This window comes from Diachasmimorpha longicaudata, chromosome 3 (assembly GCF_034640455.1).
Source record: "Diachasmimorpha longicaudata isolate KC_UGA_2023 chromosome 3, iyDiaLong2, whole genome shotgun sequence".
NCBI classification, from domain to species: Eukaryota; Metazoa; Arthropoda; class Insecta; order Hymenoptera; family Braconidae; genus Diachasmimorpha; species Diachasmimorpha longicaudata.
In genome coordinates this window covers 7363336-7378373 of record NC_087227.1, presented here as the reverse complement: position 1 = coordinate 7378373, position 15038 = coordinate 7363336, and the positions used below count along the sequence as shown (strand labels likewise).

The following is a 15038-nucleotide window of genomic DNA, read 5'->3' as shown; positions in this document are numbered from 1 at the left end:
CCGCCCCTTCTCTTTCCCTGCCATGGAAAATTTAAGTTATTCAGCGTGAGAGGATAAGTGAATAATTTATTATTTTTGGGATTGCAGGCACTATTTCGGAAGTTAAAGCTGATGTTGAAGAGGATGTTGCACCACTGAATAATAGTGGTGGTGAGACTGTATTAATGAATAATGGGAGTAGGGATACTTCGCACAGTGATATCCAGAAATTGCAGCAGCAGTTGCAAGATATTAAAGAACAGGTGAGGTTTTCTTTGTGAAATGAGACCAATTACGTTTGTTTATTTATGAGATTGTCCCGAGAGTGAGCCGTGGGGGTCAAAAATTCATCCACGCATTTTTCATGGAATAGCATTTCCAGTAAGAAAATATTTCGCATAAAGTCAATTAAATAACTTAATTGTGGACAAAAATTAGAGAGATCCAACGAAAAAAAAATCAATAGTTATTTTCTAATTAAACACTGTGAATGACCTTTTCAATTTTTAGACTATGTGTCCGGTGTGCCTGGATCGCCTGAAGAACATGATCTTCTTATGCGGCCACGGTACCTGCCAAATGTGCGGTGATCGCATGTCCGAGTGCCCGATATGTCGCAAGGCAGTCGACAAACGAATTCTCCTTTACTAAAAACCCCAAAAGAAAAGACTGTAAACGTAACAGTTAAATCACTTGCTGAATCGCGCATCGTCACGCACAGCTGTTAATTCCTCTAGTATTTAATTAATAAGGAGGCGGTGTGTCAACATTTGATAAACACTGATCACAATCAGTTAAATCGTTAGATTCACATAATTTTTCTAAGCAACTTTGTTTTCTATAGAAATTGTTTTTCTAAAAAAAAACTATCACTTCCACGATTATTTATTGTTAATCGAATGTTCGTAAAGTCTGATTCAAAAATTACTCTTCCACTATCGCATGAATGTTTTTGCCTCTGAAAGGAAGTGTTATCGTTGAAATTTGATTTTTGTATTTTCTGTGTTATATCGACCCATTATGATACCAAAAGTCCGAGAATGCATTTTTCAGACGTATATTCGTATCAATGTATGAGTTTATATAGGAAACGTTTTTCTTTCAATTCCTCGTTAATGAATAGATGCAATCGAATTATTATTTACTCTAATTTCGCTTAGACATGACTCAATGCGATATCGGACGTCGAGTGATTATAAACGATCCTAAAATGATGAATGATTCCAATTGATTACGTATTTAATGAGCTAGAGCGCTTGTCAACAACAGTTCTTGCAAATATCTCCTAAATTTCTTGAATTCCTTTTTCTCTTCAAAATATTCCGAGTGAGGACATTTATTTTCTTTTCGCTGCTGTAGAAATTGTAGTTTTATTTACATTTTTCATTTTCCTGATGGAATCACTTGTAACTGCGATAGCTTGGAAAACAATCAAGATAGAAATACCAAAAATAATCCCTCTTTCAAAGTCGAAAATCTTGACTCAATCATTCACGCATGTCAGCAGCTCCTCATTAACAAATGATTAGATGTCCATTTTGGTGGACGGACAGAAGTACGCAACAACAACACTAGATTTTTGTATCATCATTACTTGGTCTATCATGTCACACATAGATCTTATATTTTCTCGAAGTCTATAACTCCATGTGTAGATATATTTATTCATTGAAAAATTCTAGAGGTCTCCATGTGTTCATAATTGCGTGTCAAGCTGGCACATATAAATGTGACTGCTGTCATCGAATATAAGGACAAATGTATATGGTAGTAACATATTTATTCGTCACTGAAATTGTACGATTTTTTTCATCGATTTACGATTTGTGAGATTTAATATGACTACGTAGATGGGGAAATATGTCTCGTAAATCTCAAGATGTGTAAAATTGACGATTTCATAAATACGGAATTTATCTGTGTGGGAAATGTGTACTTTGTGCCTGCCTGGACAAAAAAGATATTGTTTTCGAATCAGCAAGCAGTAATCATGATACAGATTCATTCAAAAGTTAATTATCAATTAAATGAATAGAAATGAGTAAATGAGCGAGGGCAGTAACATTAAAAAAAAATGGTCAGACAGCTTCTACCAAAAAAACACAAAATTCTGCTTGTTTTTCTCAAACATAAGTATAGGTACTTCTACGCCCTATTCATTACTGTTAATTAAATTTTAATGGAATGATCAATGTTTTGAATTTTCCTATTTTTTCTAAACTCGATTGTAACAAAAAGTATTCTAATTCCATTGAATTAGAATGGTGGCATAAAAAAATAGTTTAGGCGTTCTGACCGAATTCGATGAGTGAGTAGATAACAATAATCATTTTTTCACTTTATTTGTAAACCCGGTATAATTATATATTTTTTGAACTTCAGAAATCCGGGAATATATCTGATTATTTTTCCCACCCAAATTTCAGCCAATAGAATTGCACCATTTGTTGATATTTTGTATAGCCTACCTCGAATATCAGCGATAATTTTTTGAATATTTTGGTAAACAAACGACACTTAACCAAATAAACCCCTTTTCATGTCATGGCACAATTCTCTTGGCCGAAATTTGGATAGGAAAAATAATCCCCTGAATACCACTCGAGCTTCAAAATTATAGAATATTTCCCTCTAGGTTCCCTGCATACAAATGAAGTCGTCAAGTTTTTCAGGAAAAATCACTCGTGCTTCGCACTCGTGATTTTTTAGCCTGAAAAACTTGACTCCTTCATTTGTTTGCAACGAATCTATCGGGAAATATTCGATAATTTTGAACCACTTGTGGTATTATATGTGAAAATCATGTATTTAGAAGGATAATTATGGTGACTACATTGATTGATTTGTTTTTTATAACGATTGTTGCGAATTTAGAATTGTTCATGAACTTCATGAAATTTCAATGAGCTTTCTCAGAATTTCTTCGAAGTACTATTTTAGATTTATTCACGTATGTATGGATTTACTACTTCCTATTGACGTTTTATCGAAGGGTTGAGGGGAATAATAGAACAGTAAGAACGAAAATCGGTTGTGTAGATTAACGCAATAATAGTAAAAAAAATAAGGGCGAAAACCTACAATGAAATTTAAGATCCGATAATTAGTTATAGATGATAGAAGTAAATGCTGTGCAAAAAGATCGATCGGAGGCATATTACTAATTTAATTTTTGCAATAGAAGAGTAATTTCCCACTCGTTTGTTATTTTATTAATTAGTAAAGACTGCATTCCAGCAGCATTAATGACGATTCAAAAAATGATATATACCAGAAATGAACATTGCAGATGACATTTATACAATGTTTGTTGTAGAACGGCGGATTACACGGTATCTAAATCGAATTTACATACCTTAAATTCCAGAAATAATGTGGCAATCTAGATTAGTAATTAACCCAGTAAGATTATCCCTGTTATCAGCGTACTGGATGTTCCCAACCCCAACTTATTAAGAAATAATAAAAAATCTATTAATTCTCATTCTCCATTGTTTCATTTAAAAAAACACAAAATTTGTATGAAAAATTATTTATTTAATCATAATTTCGACTGATTCCTCCCAAAGTACATGCATACGAGAGTTCATCGATGAAAATAGACAAATCGACAAATTGTTTTCGCATAAAAAGGAAAAAGTACATCCAATTATCTCACCGAGCCCAATAAAGCAGATTTCTAAAGCTATCTATTTATTTTAAAAAATCAAAAATCGATATAATTGTTCACATCTCGTATAAAATTCCCGTCACACACTCTCAATAATCACTCCCCTAATTTGTGATACTCTAAATTAGACCGATCAATAAACGAATTATGACAACAAAAAATTCAAATCATCTGAAATGAAGGCTAAATAATTTACTATTGGTACGACGCAAAGACATGTGCGTAAGCATAATTCCATTTTCATTATTTATATTAAATATTTAATTACATTAATTCAATAATCTATCAATAATCATATCGTTTATGTATCTTGTATCCAAACACAACGAGTAAGGCTTGTTTAGCTGTGGCTTGTTGTAATTTTCTTCATCATTCATTCAATTTACTTTTTTATAATTTAATTACTGAACTCTCTGCGGCCCACCTCATCAATTAGTCTCGTTAGAGGAATCATAAGAATAATATGAAATGCTTCAACTATTGCACTTTTCATTCTTTTTCAATTGCTGTTTTTTTTCGTCGCTACATCAAATTTACAAGTTTATTGAGCTATTATCGAGTATTATAATTACTTAAACTAAGCAATTAATTAATTTAACGTATTGAGGGAGGAGACTTGGAAATTGGCAAATTTGAGAGCTGGAACTCAGTTGGATGACACGAATGGACACAAATATTAATTTACTAATTGATATTATAATTAATAGCGTTCCTAATTAGCAAATTAATAAATTATGCAACTGAAAAGATCTATAGCACTACATATTGGGACAGTGTCATTGAATGACTGAGAATCAGCTGTCGAATTTGTTGAATGTTTAAATAAAAATGGGAACAAAAGAAAATATTGGAAAATGTGTTTTCTTCCATCTTTAATAACTCGAGATTACCTTGAATGAAATTGAAAATTTTGAAGGTATTTAATCACCTTCAAAACGAGACTTGATTTTTGAGAATCTCAATATTGAGTCGAAAAAAATACAAGATTTAAAACCTCTATTTCACTATTAGTTTCTCCTGAGAACTTCATTCTACCTTCTTCTGATGTCCGAGGGCATCTGAATGTAGATGGGCCACAAATGATTATTCCGTGATATATTTTTACTCCTCTCAACACTCGGAGGATGAGTTTAGGTCGGGTGGGGGTATTTTTTTACTCCGAGTTATGCGATCCAATTCTGCAGCTGCATCGCTTCTCATCGCTGCTTTATCCACTGGTCCATCATCTGAGAATATTCACATTTATTGTTAAATTCTCTAATGAATTAGGATTCCACTAAACTATAAGGGATCAAATCAATGAATCATGCACTTAATTAATTCTAACAGTTTCAGACATTCGTACAGTATTTTTGTTTATACTTACCAATTTTCATCGGACTCGTGCCAACACTGCCTGGCGTACCCGGTGAGCCTGGTCCCCCAGGCCATGCACCACTTTTCTTATACAAAAGTGAATTGAAGAAACTGGCTAGCACCCCCTCGCCTGCTGGTGTTGCACCAGCCCCCTTTGGATCCAATTTTTTATTGGGGGAGGGTACCTGAATTAAAATTCCTCGGTCATTGTTATTAAAAATTAACAGGACAATGAAATCACGAGTATTACAGCTCATACCACATTTAGATTAGAACATGCTGGCAATGTCATAATTTATTCATGAATTAAACAACACAAATTGGATTGATCATCATGTCTGTCGGTGGACTAATGGTCTGATAAAACCAGAACTGAACAAAAACCATTAGCTGTGAAGATAATTAACTTTTGCTTTTGTGAATATCTCATAAACAAGCGCATGAATTATAGTATTTGAAAATTATTTTTATATTGAATTTTTTATATTGAATTCTCTACAAAAAATGTTATGTGACATTATTCATATAGAGCCACTAGTTTAAGAGATAATCAACAAAATCCTATCACAAAAGGACGTCCTTTTGTGTTCATTAACGTCACAACCGTTGAATAAGCCATTAATCACGGATAAACAACAACCACAAAATCGTAAATAGTCAATGAGGTGATGTAATGCGGCTGTTAATGGACTAATTAATCATTTAAATGAATCTCCAACGACAACAAATGGGTGTATAAATTTGTGATTCAAATTAGTGGACAGACAGATGGAGGGATGCTTTATAGTAATGACCATTTTGAGTTAGAACGAAGGAACATCGTAAGCATGCTTTAATCGGCATTGGTACAACCTGCATGACTGGCCCGGAGCTTGCCTGGTTGCGCGTAGTGGGTGAACGCATTGGATCCCTCATGCCTGAGAGGATCGCCTGTTGCTTAGCCAGAAAGGCCTGTTCATCCTCAGCTTGAACCTCGACTTCTCTTGCTACACACTGTAATAACGATTCAAAATTCATTACTCAAACATTTGGACATCTTCAAGTATTTAATTTGAAGAAGTCCATTAACGAGCTTAATTCCACCCTTTGACAATTATATTATTGATTATATCAATAAACTCATGATGACCTCATAAATATAAACTTTAGAGTCTAACAATCTTGAAATTAAATTCATTATTGAATAATAAAAATTATTTTTTTTTTACTTTTCTGTTTGTTGAGGGTTGAGCGATGACGTCGCGATAATAGTCGTCTGGCGTCATGGATTGGAGATTCTCATAGAGGATTCCAATCTTTTTCAGATTATCCCAACCGGCAGGTCTGCAATCAATAGATTATAAATCATGGTAGCAAGTACGTCGTTGTGCCTCTTTGGCTCTGAATGAAACGAGTCACTAAGGGGTTTAAGTCATATGAAATCCTCAACCCGAAGCTAAAAAAAACCATAAACTCACATAAGTACAGCATCTTTCTCCACCACAAGTGCAGGTGTCCTAAATGGTAAACAATAAATCCTATGTGTAAGGTACTTATACAGCAAATCACAGTTCTTGTCCTCCTTGGCAGAAGTATAAAAAAGTCCAGCCCCATATTGCAGGCAGAATCGCCTGATCCACTGCTGCATAAAGTCAAAATGTTCGTCCTTGTAATCGTGCTCCTTCTCCAAAGTGGACATGTAGTCTGTCTTCGTAATGACAACAACGACATCCAGACCCAAATTGGTATTGAATACACCCTGGGGAAGAGGCAGATTATCGCTGTCGTCATCAAGATTGCGACTGGTGCGTCTCAGAGGACTTCCAGGATCGAGCTCATCGCCAGGTTCAGTGTAGTCCTGCCATTTTTTTACCATGGCCTGTCGACACTGTTGCCTTGTATCGTTGTCGAGGGGTAGTTTGTCGACGTGGTCACCCAGAAGGGCCGCCCAGGACCGTAACTGGTCCAGAAGGGCCCAGGGGGTTGTCATTGCTGCCACCAACATCACGAGGGTGTGGGGGAAACGCTCGGGGCTCAGGGCGAATCGCAGGAGATTCGCGTGACCAGGATCACCGTCCAACACCCAGACTGATAATCTCGTTTGATCTGGAAGTGTTCATGGGGAGTGAACGATAGCTCAAGAAAATTCCAGGGGTTTCATTTTGGTAGATAATGAGGGCTTAATGGTTCTGCGCGGCGTTTGATCAATAAATTGCAAATGGGCTTAAGGATCGCTTGATTTGTTAAAACAGCTAATTTTCAATTCAGCTTCTAAGTCTCAGTTGACGTTGCTAAGGGTCATTTATCTCAATCATAAGTTCGTTTAATCTACAAGGTTTAATTAACGGTTTAAGTTTCTCTGGACTTGGTTGGGATTTTTTTACATTCAAGTTGATAATTAAAGGCCCTTGGGAGCCCTTGGATTCTAAAACTACTCTCGAGAGCCATTTCACTCTGAACACTTTTCGGAGGTGGTATCTTGAAAATCATAAATAATATTTGACGATATATTAAAGTAAAAAGAAATACTATCTAATTAAATACATTTATCTAATTAAGTTCACTTGAACAAATCTTTCCATACTCATTTGAGAGAATGATAAAGCATTGAAACACATATACTAGTTTTATTTTTTCTCACCATCTCTGTCATCATCACGAACATCGATATAAGCGAATTCTAGTCCAGATCCTTTCTTGGGATCTTCAACCCCTTGGAGTTTCGCGATGAGTGTAGTTTTCCCGCTCTCATTATTCCCTGAAACCCAGAACCGACAATTCAATTCCCCAGATGCACAGGAGGAAAAAAATAAAAGCTAAAAAATAAGAGGAAATTGAAGTACATTTGAATGCAATTCTCAAACTTCTAATGTTCGTAACAAGATCGATGTTCGCTGTAGGAACTAATTGTAACTCATTTCAGAAACTTGGTTTCACTTCTGGTACTGCAACAGTTGAGAGAAAAACTTCAGGAAAATTTTCAGGCAGTAGTTTTACCACTTTGGAAACTGAAAGTTTCCTCTGGAGTATGTGCAGAAGTTCCACCATTGCAGTATTAAAACCCGTAGGAAAAGAGTGGCTTTAATGCTGATTTATATTTTATGAGCCCCAGAGGTCAATGCCGGCAGATAATTTATGGCGTAAAATTGCAGTTATGGAAGCATGAAAAAAAATGATATTTCGCAGAATGGCCATTTCGAGAACCAATAGTACAATGTAAAAAAATTGTAGACCATTTGAAAGGCTTGAAAAATTCATTGAGAATAATTTCAGTAATGAAATTGCTCACCTGATGTCCAAATATCAAATATTTAAAAATAACCGAATGACGAATGGGTGACATTCATGGAAAACATGTTTCTTTATTTTTAAACCACTACCAAATCAATGACCCGATTTTAAAAGCTTGAAATCATTTTTAAATATAAACAAATGTGTAAGAACATTAATATTGTCCCACGAGAATCCCCTCTGCAAATCCAGGAATATTCCCACCCTCTCCAAACCATGAAAAATCCTTTAAAAATATTTAATAAATTTGCCAAAACGAATTCTCTCAAGACAAAATCTCCTTCAACATGTGATTTGAGTTCCCCACCGCAGATTTCCCTCCAAACCCTATCAATATCCCTCGGAGGCGACCCTTGACTCATGAAAAGCCCCTCTCCAATTGTTCAATCCCACTAAAAGCCTTCTTCCTTCTAAAAAAAAACCTGACACAGGTGAACAGTTCTCATATTCCTCCCCCGATGCCTCCCGCGATGACACATCTCCCCTCATTAAAATGCACTTCACATTCCCACAACATTTCAATCGCCTCCACATTATAACTGTAATTACCAAGAACTAGAACATTTTTGTTTGACGGTAGTTTGTTGCTCCCACTGTTTTGCACTTCAGCCAGAATAGAGGACCTGTAACAGTTCAAAAATTTTCATTAAAAAAATATGATAAAAACAATCCAAAAACAAATCGAATCGCCTCATGCCGAGTGAGTGGTGTAGACGCATGCGAAAAGTGGAATACGTGGGTGTTCTGACCTCGACTCAATGACAATTTGTTGATTAATCGGGGTCTGCCAATGATTTTTTATTAATATCAGGGTAAACGTACCACAAATTGTCTTTATTGTCGACGTCCTCTCTTTTTTTCAACTGAAATCCATTGGTTTGCGACATGGTTTCAATCGCTGTCGCTGCCATTATCCATTTGACAGCATGAACTGCACTGAATCGATCTCGCGATATCGATTGCTGGAGGGAACGAATGGACGGGCGCGGCTCGTACCTAAGTTCAAGCTCCTCCAATGTCGCTAATGAAGGTCCCTAGCTGACCGTCGGACTTTAGTGAGGCTTGCAAGTGACAAAGGGCGTTGCACGAGAGTTCCGAACATGTGTAGAATTATTTTGTGTATACAAAAGTGATATTAATTCCGAGGGAAACACGTGTCAGTGGTTTTATTCTTGGATCAAAGGATTAATAAAGCAAATCGTGGAGAGGAGTTGGTGCTAATCAACATGAACGAAGGTATTTTTATTTTAATGTCGACAGTTGATTGGACTGGTCAATTAATAATTACAGATATTTTGAGGTTAGGAGTTGACACTTTACTTGACGGTTTTGCAATGATATTTTAGAGCAGAAGGGGATACATTTTGGTTAAGAATTGTATTGTGGAGGATTTAAGGAGCTATAAACTAGTGCTGCTGATTTTTCCTCTGCCTTCATTAGATTTGTAAATAATCAACAAAAACTAATTCAGTTTCGAATAGATTTGCGATCCTTTTTATACGTAATTTTAGCTCCGGGGTTTTCCCCAGATACCACTAATGCTTCAAGCACTTCAATTGCCTCAATTTCCAGATGCAAAATCCACGGGCCGCAAGCCACCAAAAAACCCCATAAACAAAGAGAAACTGGCGCGCCACCGTCGTGGTGATGGTCTTCACCTGAAGCCAGGGAAAAACTCCATAAAAAACAAAACCCTTCTTAAAAAGCTCCGGCTCCGTGAGCAAGCCATAGAGAAAGCTGCAGAGCAGGCAGCCCGCGCGGAGCTCCTCCTCACCGAGGAGTCTGGTCACCTCGAGGCAGACATCGGCGAGCACACCACCCAGTACAATCAGCGAGAGATCGCCGAAAACGTTGATATCACCAGTGCTACCAAGTACTTCAGGTTGAACCTTGACTTTGGCGCTTACAGGCATAGATACACCAGAAATGGAAGACATCTGCTCCTCGGAGGACGGATGGGACATGTGACCGCCTTCGACTGGGTCACGAAGAAGCTGGCATGCGAGATGAATGTCATGGAGTCAGTGCACGACGTCTGTTGGCTGCACCTGGAGACAATGTTCGCGGTAGCGCAAAAGAACTGGGTTCACATTTACGATAATCAGGGAATCGAGATCCATTGTCTGAAGAGGATGAATGGAGTCACGAGGCTGGAATTTCTTCCTTATCACTTTTTGTTGGCATCTGGGTCTTACGAGGGATGTTTGACCTGGTTGGATGTCTCCATCGGACAGATCATTTCGAGGTAGGATTTTTTTGTCGTTAATAATAATTAGGCGACAGCATAGAATAATGGACGCACTGGTAGAGAGATTCTTCTGGGGTAAGGGGAACAGTCGCAGAAATTCCTTCTTTCAATGCAATTATAGTATTTATCGTCAAATTACACATAAATTTTTACTGACAACTAAAAATTGACGTGTCCTTTCCGTTTCAGGTACGATTCCAAATTGGGAAGAATAGGGGTAATGACACAGAATCCGAGTAACGCAGTTCTCTGTGTGGGTAATTCCAAGGGAGTGGTGTCGATGTGGGCCCCCAAGTCAAGGGATCCCCTGGCCAAGATGTTGTGCCATCGGCAGGGTATCACCTCCGTCGCAGTACATCCCCATGGCACTTACATGTCCACAAGCGGCCTTGACAGAACCGTCAAGACTTGGGACGTGAGACAGTTAGCAGGACCCGTTCACGACTTCGTCCTGAGGTCAGCCGTTGATAACTTGGTTTATAGTCAGAAGGGACTTCTCGCAGCGTCTTTCGCAAATTGTCTTGAAATTTTCAGGTAAATGAAATTTTCAAGCTTTTTTTCAAAGAGACAGAGACAGAATTATTTAGCATATTCTCTTTGCTCCACAGAGATGCTGGAGACACAATGAAACCCTACCTCCGTCATAAAGAGACCTGGGGCATCTCCTCCCTCCAATTCTGTCCCTTCGAGGATGTTCTAGGTGTCAGTACAGCCAAGGGCTTCGTCTCAGTTCTAGTTCCTGGCAGTGGCGAGCCCAACTTCGATGCTCTCGAGGTCAATCCATTCCAGACGAAGAGCCAGAGGCGTGAGGCTGAAGTGAGAGCACTTCTCGATAAAATACAACCGGAGTTGATTACTTTAGATCCTGGAGCTGTGGCTGAAGTCGATGTTCCAACGTTAAAGGAGAAGGTCGATGCGAAGAAAAAGCTTTTGGTAAATCACCAATCACTATTTTCATTTTTATGATATTTTCTTGAATTTCATCCATTATAATTCACATTTTTCTTCGCAGTTTATTAAGCCTCAAGCCATAGACTTCAAACCTAGAAAAACGAAGGCCAAGGGCAAAGGTGGCACTGCCAAAGTCGTCAAGACGAAGAAGATTTTGAAGGAATTAAAACGAAAGGTGAGTGAAAATATTCGGGAGCCTGGTGTTCCTGGTCTTTATTTCATTTATTCATGTGTCTCTGTTTTCACTCATTTTGGAAAATTGCAGGAAGCCAGAGAGGCCATTCAACAAGTATCCGAGGAGAAGGCGCAGAAACAGAAACGAGAAAACACCAAAGACTTTGGCGTTTTAAACCGATTTCTCCCTAAATCACAGTAGCTTTAAAAGTGATTATAAAAATTATGTATGTACAATAAAATTGAATAATGAAACTCCTAAATTATTTTTTTTCCCATTCAATCAAATTGCAGACGATCACAGTTACTCTTTTTAACTGTTGATCGATCTCGAAAAAATTGACCTCACAGTGAATGATGCACTGGACAAATTAAAAAGTTAACAACAAACAATCGCAGTATGGATACGAAAATTCTAAATAATGATAGAGAGTTAAAAATATTTTCATTTGGAGTCTCCAGGAAATAGTGACCGATTCGTTGAGGAAAAAGTGTAATTGTGGGTTTCAGTGCAGGAAGTTCCAGATAAAGTGGAAGAGCTTGTCATCAATTTCCATGAGAAGGAGAGGAAAAAACTAGACGCGTGATTTAACTGTTGAATATTGTGCGGAGAGCTATCACATAAGAATTCATTTTTCGAGAGATGGTGGAGTTCGATCGTGAGTGATTTTTTTATCTCTGCGGGTGCTGCAAGTTTTCCAGGGGGTTTATCGAGAGATTTTCTTGCAGATAAACCACTCGAATATGATGCGGAATTTGAGGGGCCTCTTAGAAGACGCTCGTGCACGGATGTTCCATGTCTTGTTATATTTCTGGCGTTCATTCTGTCCTGGGTCGGTCTTGGAATCTATGGTCTGTAGGATAATCTCTTTTTAATGAGAAATTCGTGACGACTGGGGATCGAATCTTCCAATTATTGTTTCATATTACTCTCTAATTATTTGTCACAATAATTTCAGCTTTCTCATCTGGAAATGTGAAAACCCTCCTAGCTCCGACCGACAGTGAAGGTCGACGATGCGGACTGGATGCACAAGTGTCGAACAAACCCTATCTCTTTTTCTTCGACCTAACAAAATGCGATATCGATAAAAAACTATGTGACACGCCCCAAGTTTGTCTGGAAAAGTGCCCGGGTAAGAACTGGATCTTCAACGCGTCCGATTCTCTGGAACACATCAGGGAGAGCATCATTTGCAGGGCGGGGGTGGACGTTACCAATAAGGATATCAATGAAATTGAGCATTTGATTAAGGTGACAGCCTGTGCCCCAATGTATTTCAAGGGAAAGTCCATCGTTCACCGGTGTTTTCCCTTAGACCTTGGAACCGATTTTATCGATGACATTCTCCTGGCCAAACTGAAGAAGTCCGAGGCCATTATCAAGTCTCTGGCGTACGTCCAAGGAGTTTTCGATAAAGTAAAATCGTCTTAGTAAGTTTATCAATTGAGTTGAAAATGAGTAAAATAATGAATACTTCATTATTTTACTTTCCTATATTCTGCATATACTATTCCTTTAGTGGAGCAGTCCTTGGGATTATCTGCGGTGGAGCCGTGATGTGCATCATCTACATGCTCTTGCTGAGATGGATCGCACTACCTGTCGTCTGCATTACGATATTCGCTGTTTGTGCACTGCTTGTCGTCCTGGCATGTCTGAGTTATCAAGCATACGCCCAGACTTCATCAGCCCTCTGGTTAATAGCTATGATCATTATTATCTGCAGTATTGCTGTGATTGTGTTGGTGACGCTGTGCAGTTGGCAGAGAATTTATCTAGCGTCTCAACTGATCAAAGAGGCCAGCAAGTAACTGTCTCCAGTTATTCCTCTGCAAATTGAAATTCGATACTGAATCTGATCGATGACTTTTTCTTCCAGGGCCATAATGTCTGTCCTCAGCAGCATATTTTTCCCAATCATCCCCTGGCTCTTTCACATCGGCCTCCTCGTCTACTTCTTTTACGTCATTTTTCTTCTGATGTCCATTAAGAAAACGACATTCGCCGTGCAAGACTCGCCCAACGGCCTTCCGGAGAGCTGCCAGTGCCTTGGAAACATCAACTACACTTCCGGTGACTCCTGTGAACCGAAAACATTCGACTCCCAATGCAAAGAGAGGGGAGAGATCTGCATTTCTCGGGTGTGTCGTCTCCAGAGGGTTGTCACTCCTGCCGGAATTGTTTGGGCGTATTTTATACACATCATCGGGGGACTCTGGCTCGGCTTCTTCATCTCAGCTGTCGGGGATATGACACTTGCCAATACTTTTGCTACTTGGTACTGGACAATTAATAAAAATGACGTCACGTTTTTCACGGTTACTATGGGCTTCTGGAGAACGGTGAGGTAAGATAATTGAAGAACAGTTTTGTAATGAAGATCTCCAACTGGAAATACTAGCAACGAGAGGGCTGATGACGTCTGGGCCACATTACTTCATTTTTATTTCAGGTTCCACCTGGGCACAATAGCCTTTGGCTCCTTTCTCATAACAGTTTGTCGAATCTTCCGCCTAGTCATGGAGTATCTCCAATCCATGTCGGACAGTCCAACGGGTGGCTGTGCCGCATGCATTCGCTGCTTCATCCCATGCCTTCTTGCCCTCCTGGAGAGATTCGTCAAATTCATGACTGGAAATGCCTACATAATCTGCGCAATCTACGGGAAAGGGCTTTGCGACTCCGCCGAGGTAGCTCTCGGCCTTGTCATGAGGAATATCCTCCGCACCTCCATTCTGAATCAAATAGTCAGTTGGGTTCTACTCGCTGGGAAGGTCCTAGTGACCTGCATGATGGTGGCGATAGCCTGGTGTCATTATAGAAATCAGGATGATCAGTTTTGGTGGGCGCCGACACTTCTGGTAGGTGTAGGCACTTTCCTAGTGGCCTCGGTGTTCTTTAGTGTTCATTCCATGGCAGTCGACACCATCTTCTTGTGCTTCCTCGAGGACTCTGAGAGGAATGATGGGTCAGAGGAGAAGCCCTATTTTATGACACGGCCATTGGCTAAATTATTGAATAAAAAGTGAGGGCTTGATCAAGTGCTTTGAATCAATAGTTTCATCAAGCGGTTCTTGACAGAAAAGAACTAGTGTCTGAAGTTAGTTCTCTTCATTATTATTATTTTTTTTATCCTATTCTATTGACACGATCACTTGTATTGTACCTCAACCAAATCTTTTCTTGCATGAACGTAGCTTCACGCATTGAATTTCTGTGGTTTCCATTGTTAAGTTATGGATTCTTCAATATTGGCAAAGGAAAAGAAACTTTGGGTGGATTATAATTTATGTGCCTGTGTCGACTGAATGTACACGAAAATTGTGAATGTTTTCTATTGAATAAAAATAATATCGAAAAATCTTTTCGGGGAACGATAAAACTAG

General features: G+C 38.6%; 4 protein-coding genes across 6 annotated transcripts in view; 3 read left to right on the top strand and 1 right to left on the bottom strand.

Annotated features, from left to right (window-relative positions):
* Positions 1-3463, top strand: part of Mib1 (mind bomb 1) — a 146436-nt gene extending 142973 nt beyond the window's left edge. For both annotated transcript variants that reach the window (XM_064116624.1, XM_064116623.1), the window contains 2 exons: positions 88-242; positions 490-3463. In XM_064116624.1, coding sequence (XP_063972694.1) covers positions 88-242; positions 490-630 — 296 coding nt within the window. In that variant the 3' untranslated portion in view covers positions 631-3463. The remainder of the gene's footprint in view (positions 1-87; positions 243-489) is intronic.
* Positions 3464-3495: 32 nt separating this feature from the next.
* LOC135160285 (cytoplasmic dynein 1 light intermediate chain 1) lies at positions 3496-9250 on the bottom strand. 2 transcript variants are annotated; one of them, XM_064116667.1, is made up of 8 exons: positions 9098-9250; positions 8825-8898; positions 7626-7742; positions 6463-7090; positions 6214-6328; positions 5858-5998; positions 5016-5190; positions 3496-4875 (listed from the first exon to the last, which is right to left on the bottom strand). In XM_064116667.1, the coding sequence occupies exons 1-8, from the start codon at positions 9184-9186 to the stop codon at positions 4760-4762; spliced, it is 1455 nt and encodes a 484-aa protein (XP_063972737.1). In that variant the 5' UTR covers positions 9187-9250; the 3' UTR covers positions 3496-4759. The 2 variants fall into 2 exon arrangements, with proteins under 2 accessions (XP_063972737.1, XP_063972738.1); XM_064116668.1 differs by having other exon boundaries at positions 5882-5998.
* Positions 9251-9350: 100 nt separating this feature from the next.
* LOC135160281 (WD repeat-containing protein 46) lies at positions 9351-11903 on the top strand. The gene is made up of 6 exons (XM_064116663.1): positions 9351-9511; positions 9848-10520; positions 10713-11057; positions 11132-11456; positions 11536-11649; positions 11740-11903. The coding sequence occupies exons 1-6, from the start codon at positions 9502-9504 to the stop codon at positions 11848-11850; spliced, it is 1578 nt and encodes a 525-aa protein (XP_063972733.1). The 5' UTR covers positions 9351-9501; the 3' UTR covers positions 11851-11903.
* A 251-nt stretch (positions 11904-12154) lies between these two features.
* LOC135160272 (choline transporter-like 2) lies at positions 12155-15029 on the top strand. The gene is made up of 6 exons (XM_064116645.1): positions 12155-12307; positions 12378-12500; positions 12608-13082; positions 13172-13459; positions 13532-13999; positions 14105-15029. Exons 1-6 carry the CDS (start codon positions 12292-12294, stop codon positions 14679-14681), a joined length of 1947 nt encoding a protein of 648 aa, XP_063972715.1. The 5' UTR covers positions 12155-12291; the 3' UTR covers positions 14682-15029.
* Positions 15030-15038: the final 9 nt, after the last annotated feature.

Coding starts and splice junctions, on each gene's coding strand:
- LOC135160285 (XM_064116667.1), bottom strand. CDS start 9,186: ATGGCAGCGACAGCGATTGAAACCATGTCGCAAACCAATGGATTTCAG. Junction 7,743..8,824: donor CAAAAATGTTCTAGTTCTTG/GTAATTACAGTT, acceptor TCTGGGTTTCAG/GGAATAATGAGAGCGGGAAA. Junction 5,999..6,213: donor AACCCTCAACAAACAGAAAA/GTAAAAAAAAAA, acceptor TCGTTATTACAG/TGTGTAGCAAGAGAAGTCGA.
- LOC135160281 (XM_064116663.1), top strand. Junction 11,457..11,535: donor ATGCGAAGAAAAAGCTTTTG/GTAAATCACCAA, acceptor TTTTCTTCGCAG/TTTATTAAGCCTCAAGCCAT. Junction 11,650..11,739: donor TGAAGGAATTAAAACGAAAG/GTGAGTGAAAAT, acceptor GGAAAATTGCAG/GAAGCCAGAGAGGCCATTCA.
- LOC135160272 (XM_064116645.1), top strand. Junction 13,083..13,171: donor GATAAAGTAAAATCGTCTTA/GTAAGTTTATCA, acceptor CTATTCCTTTAG/TGGAGCAGTCCTTGGGATTA. Junction 14,000..14,104: donor GGCTTCTGGAGAACGGTGAG/GTAAGATAATTG, acceptor TTTTTATTTCAG/GTTCCACCTGGGCACAATAG.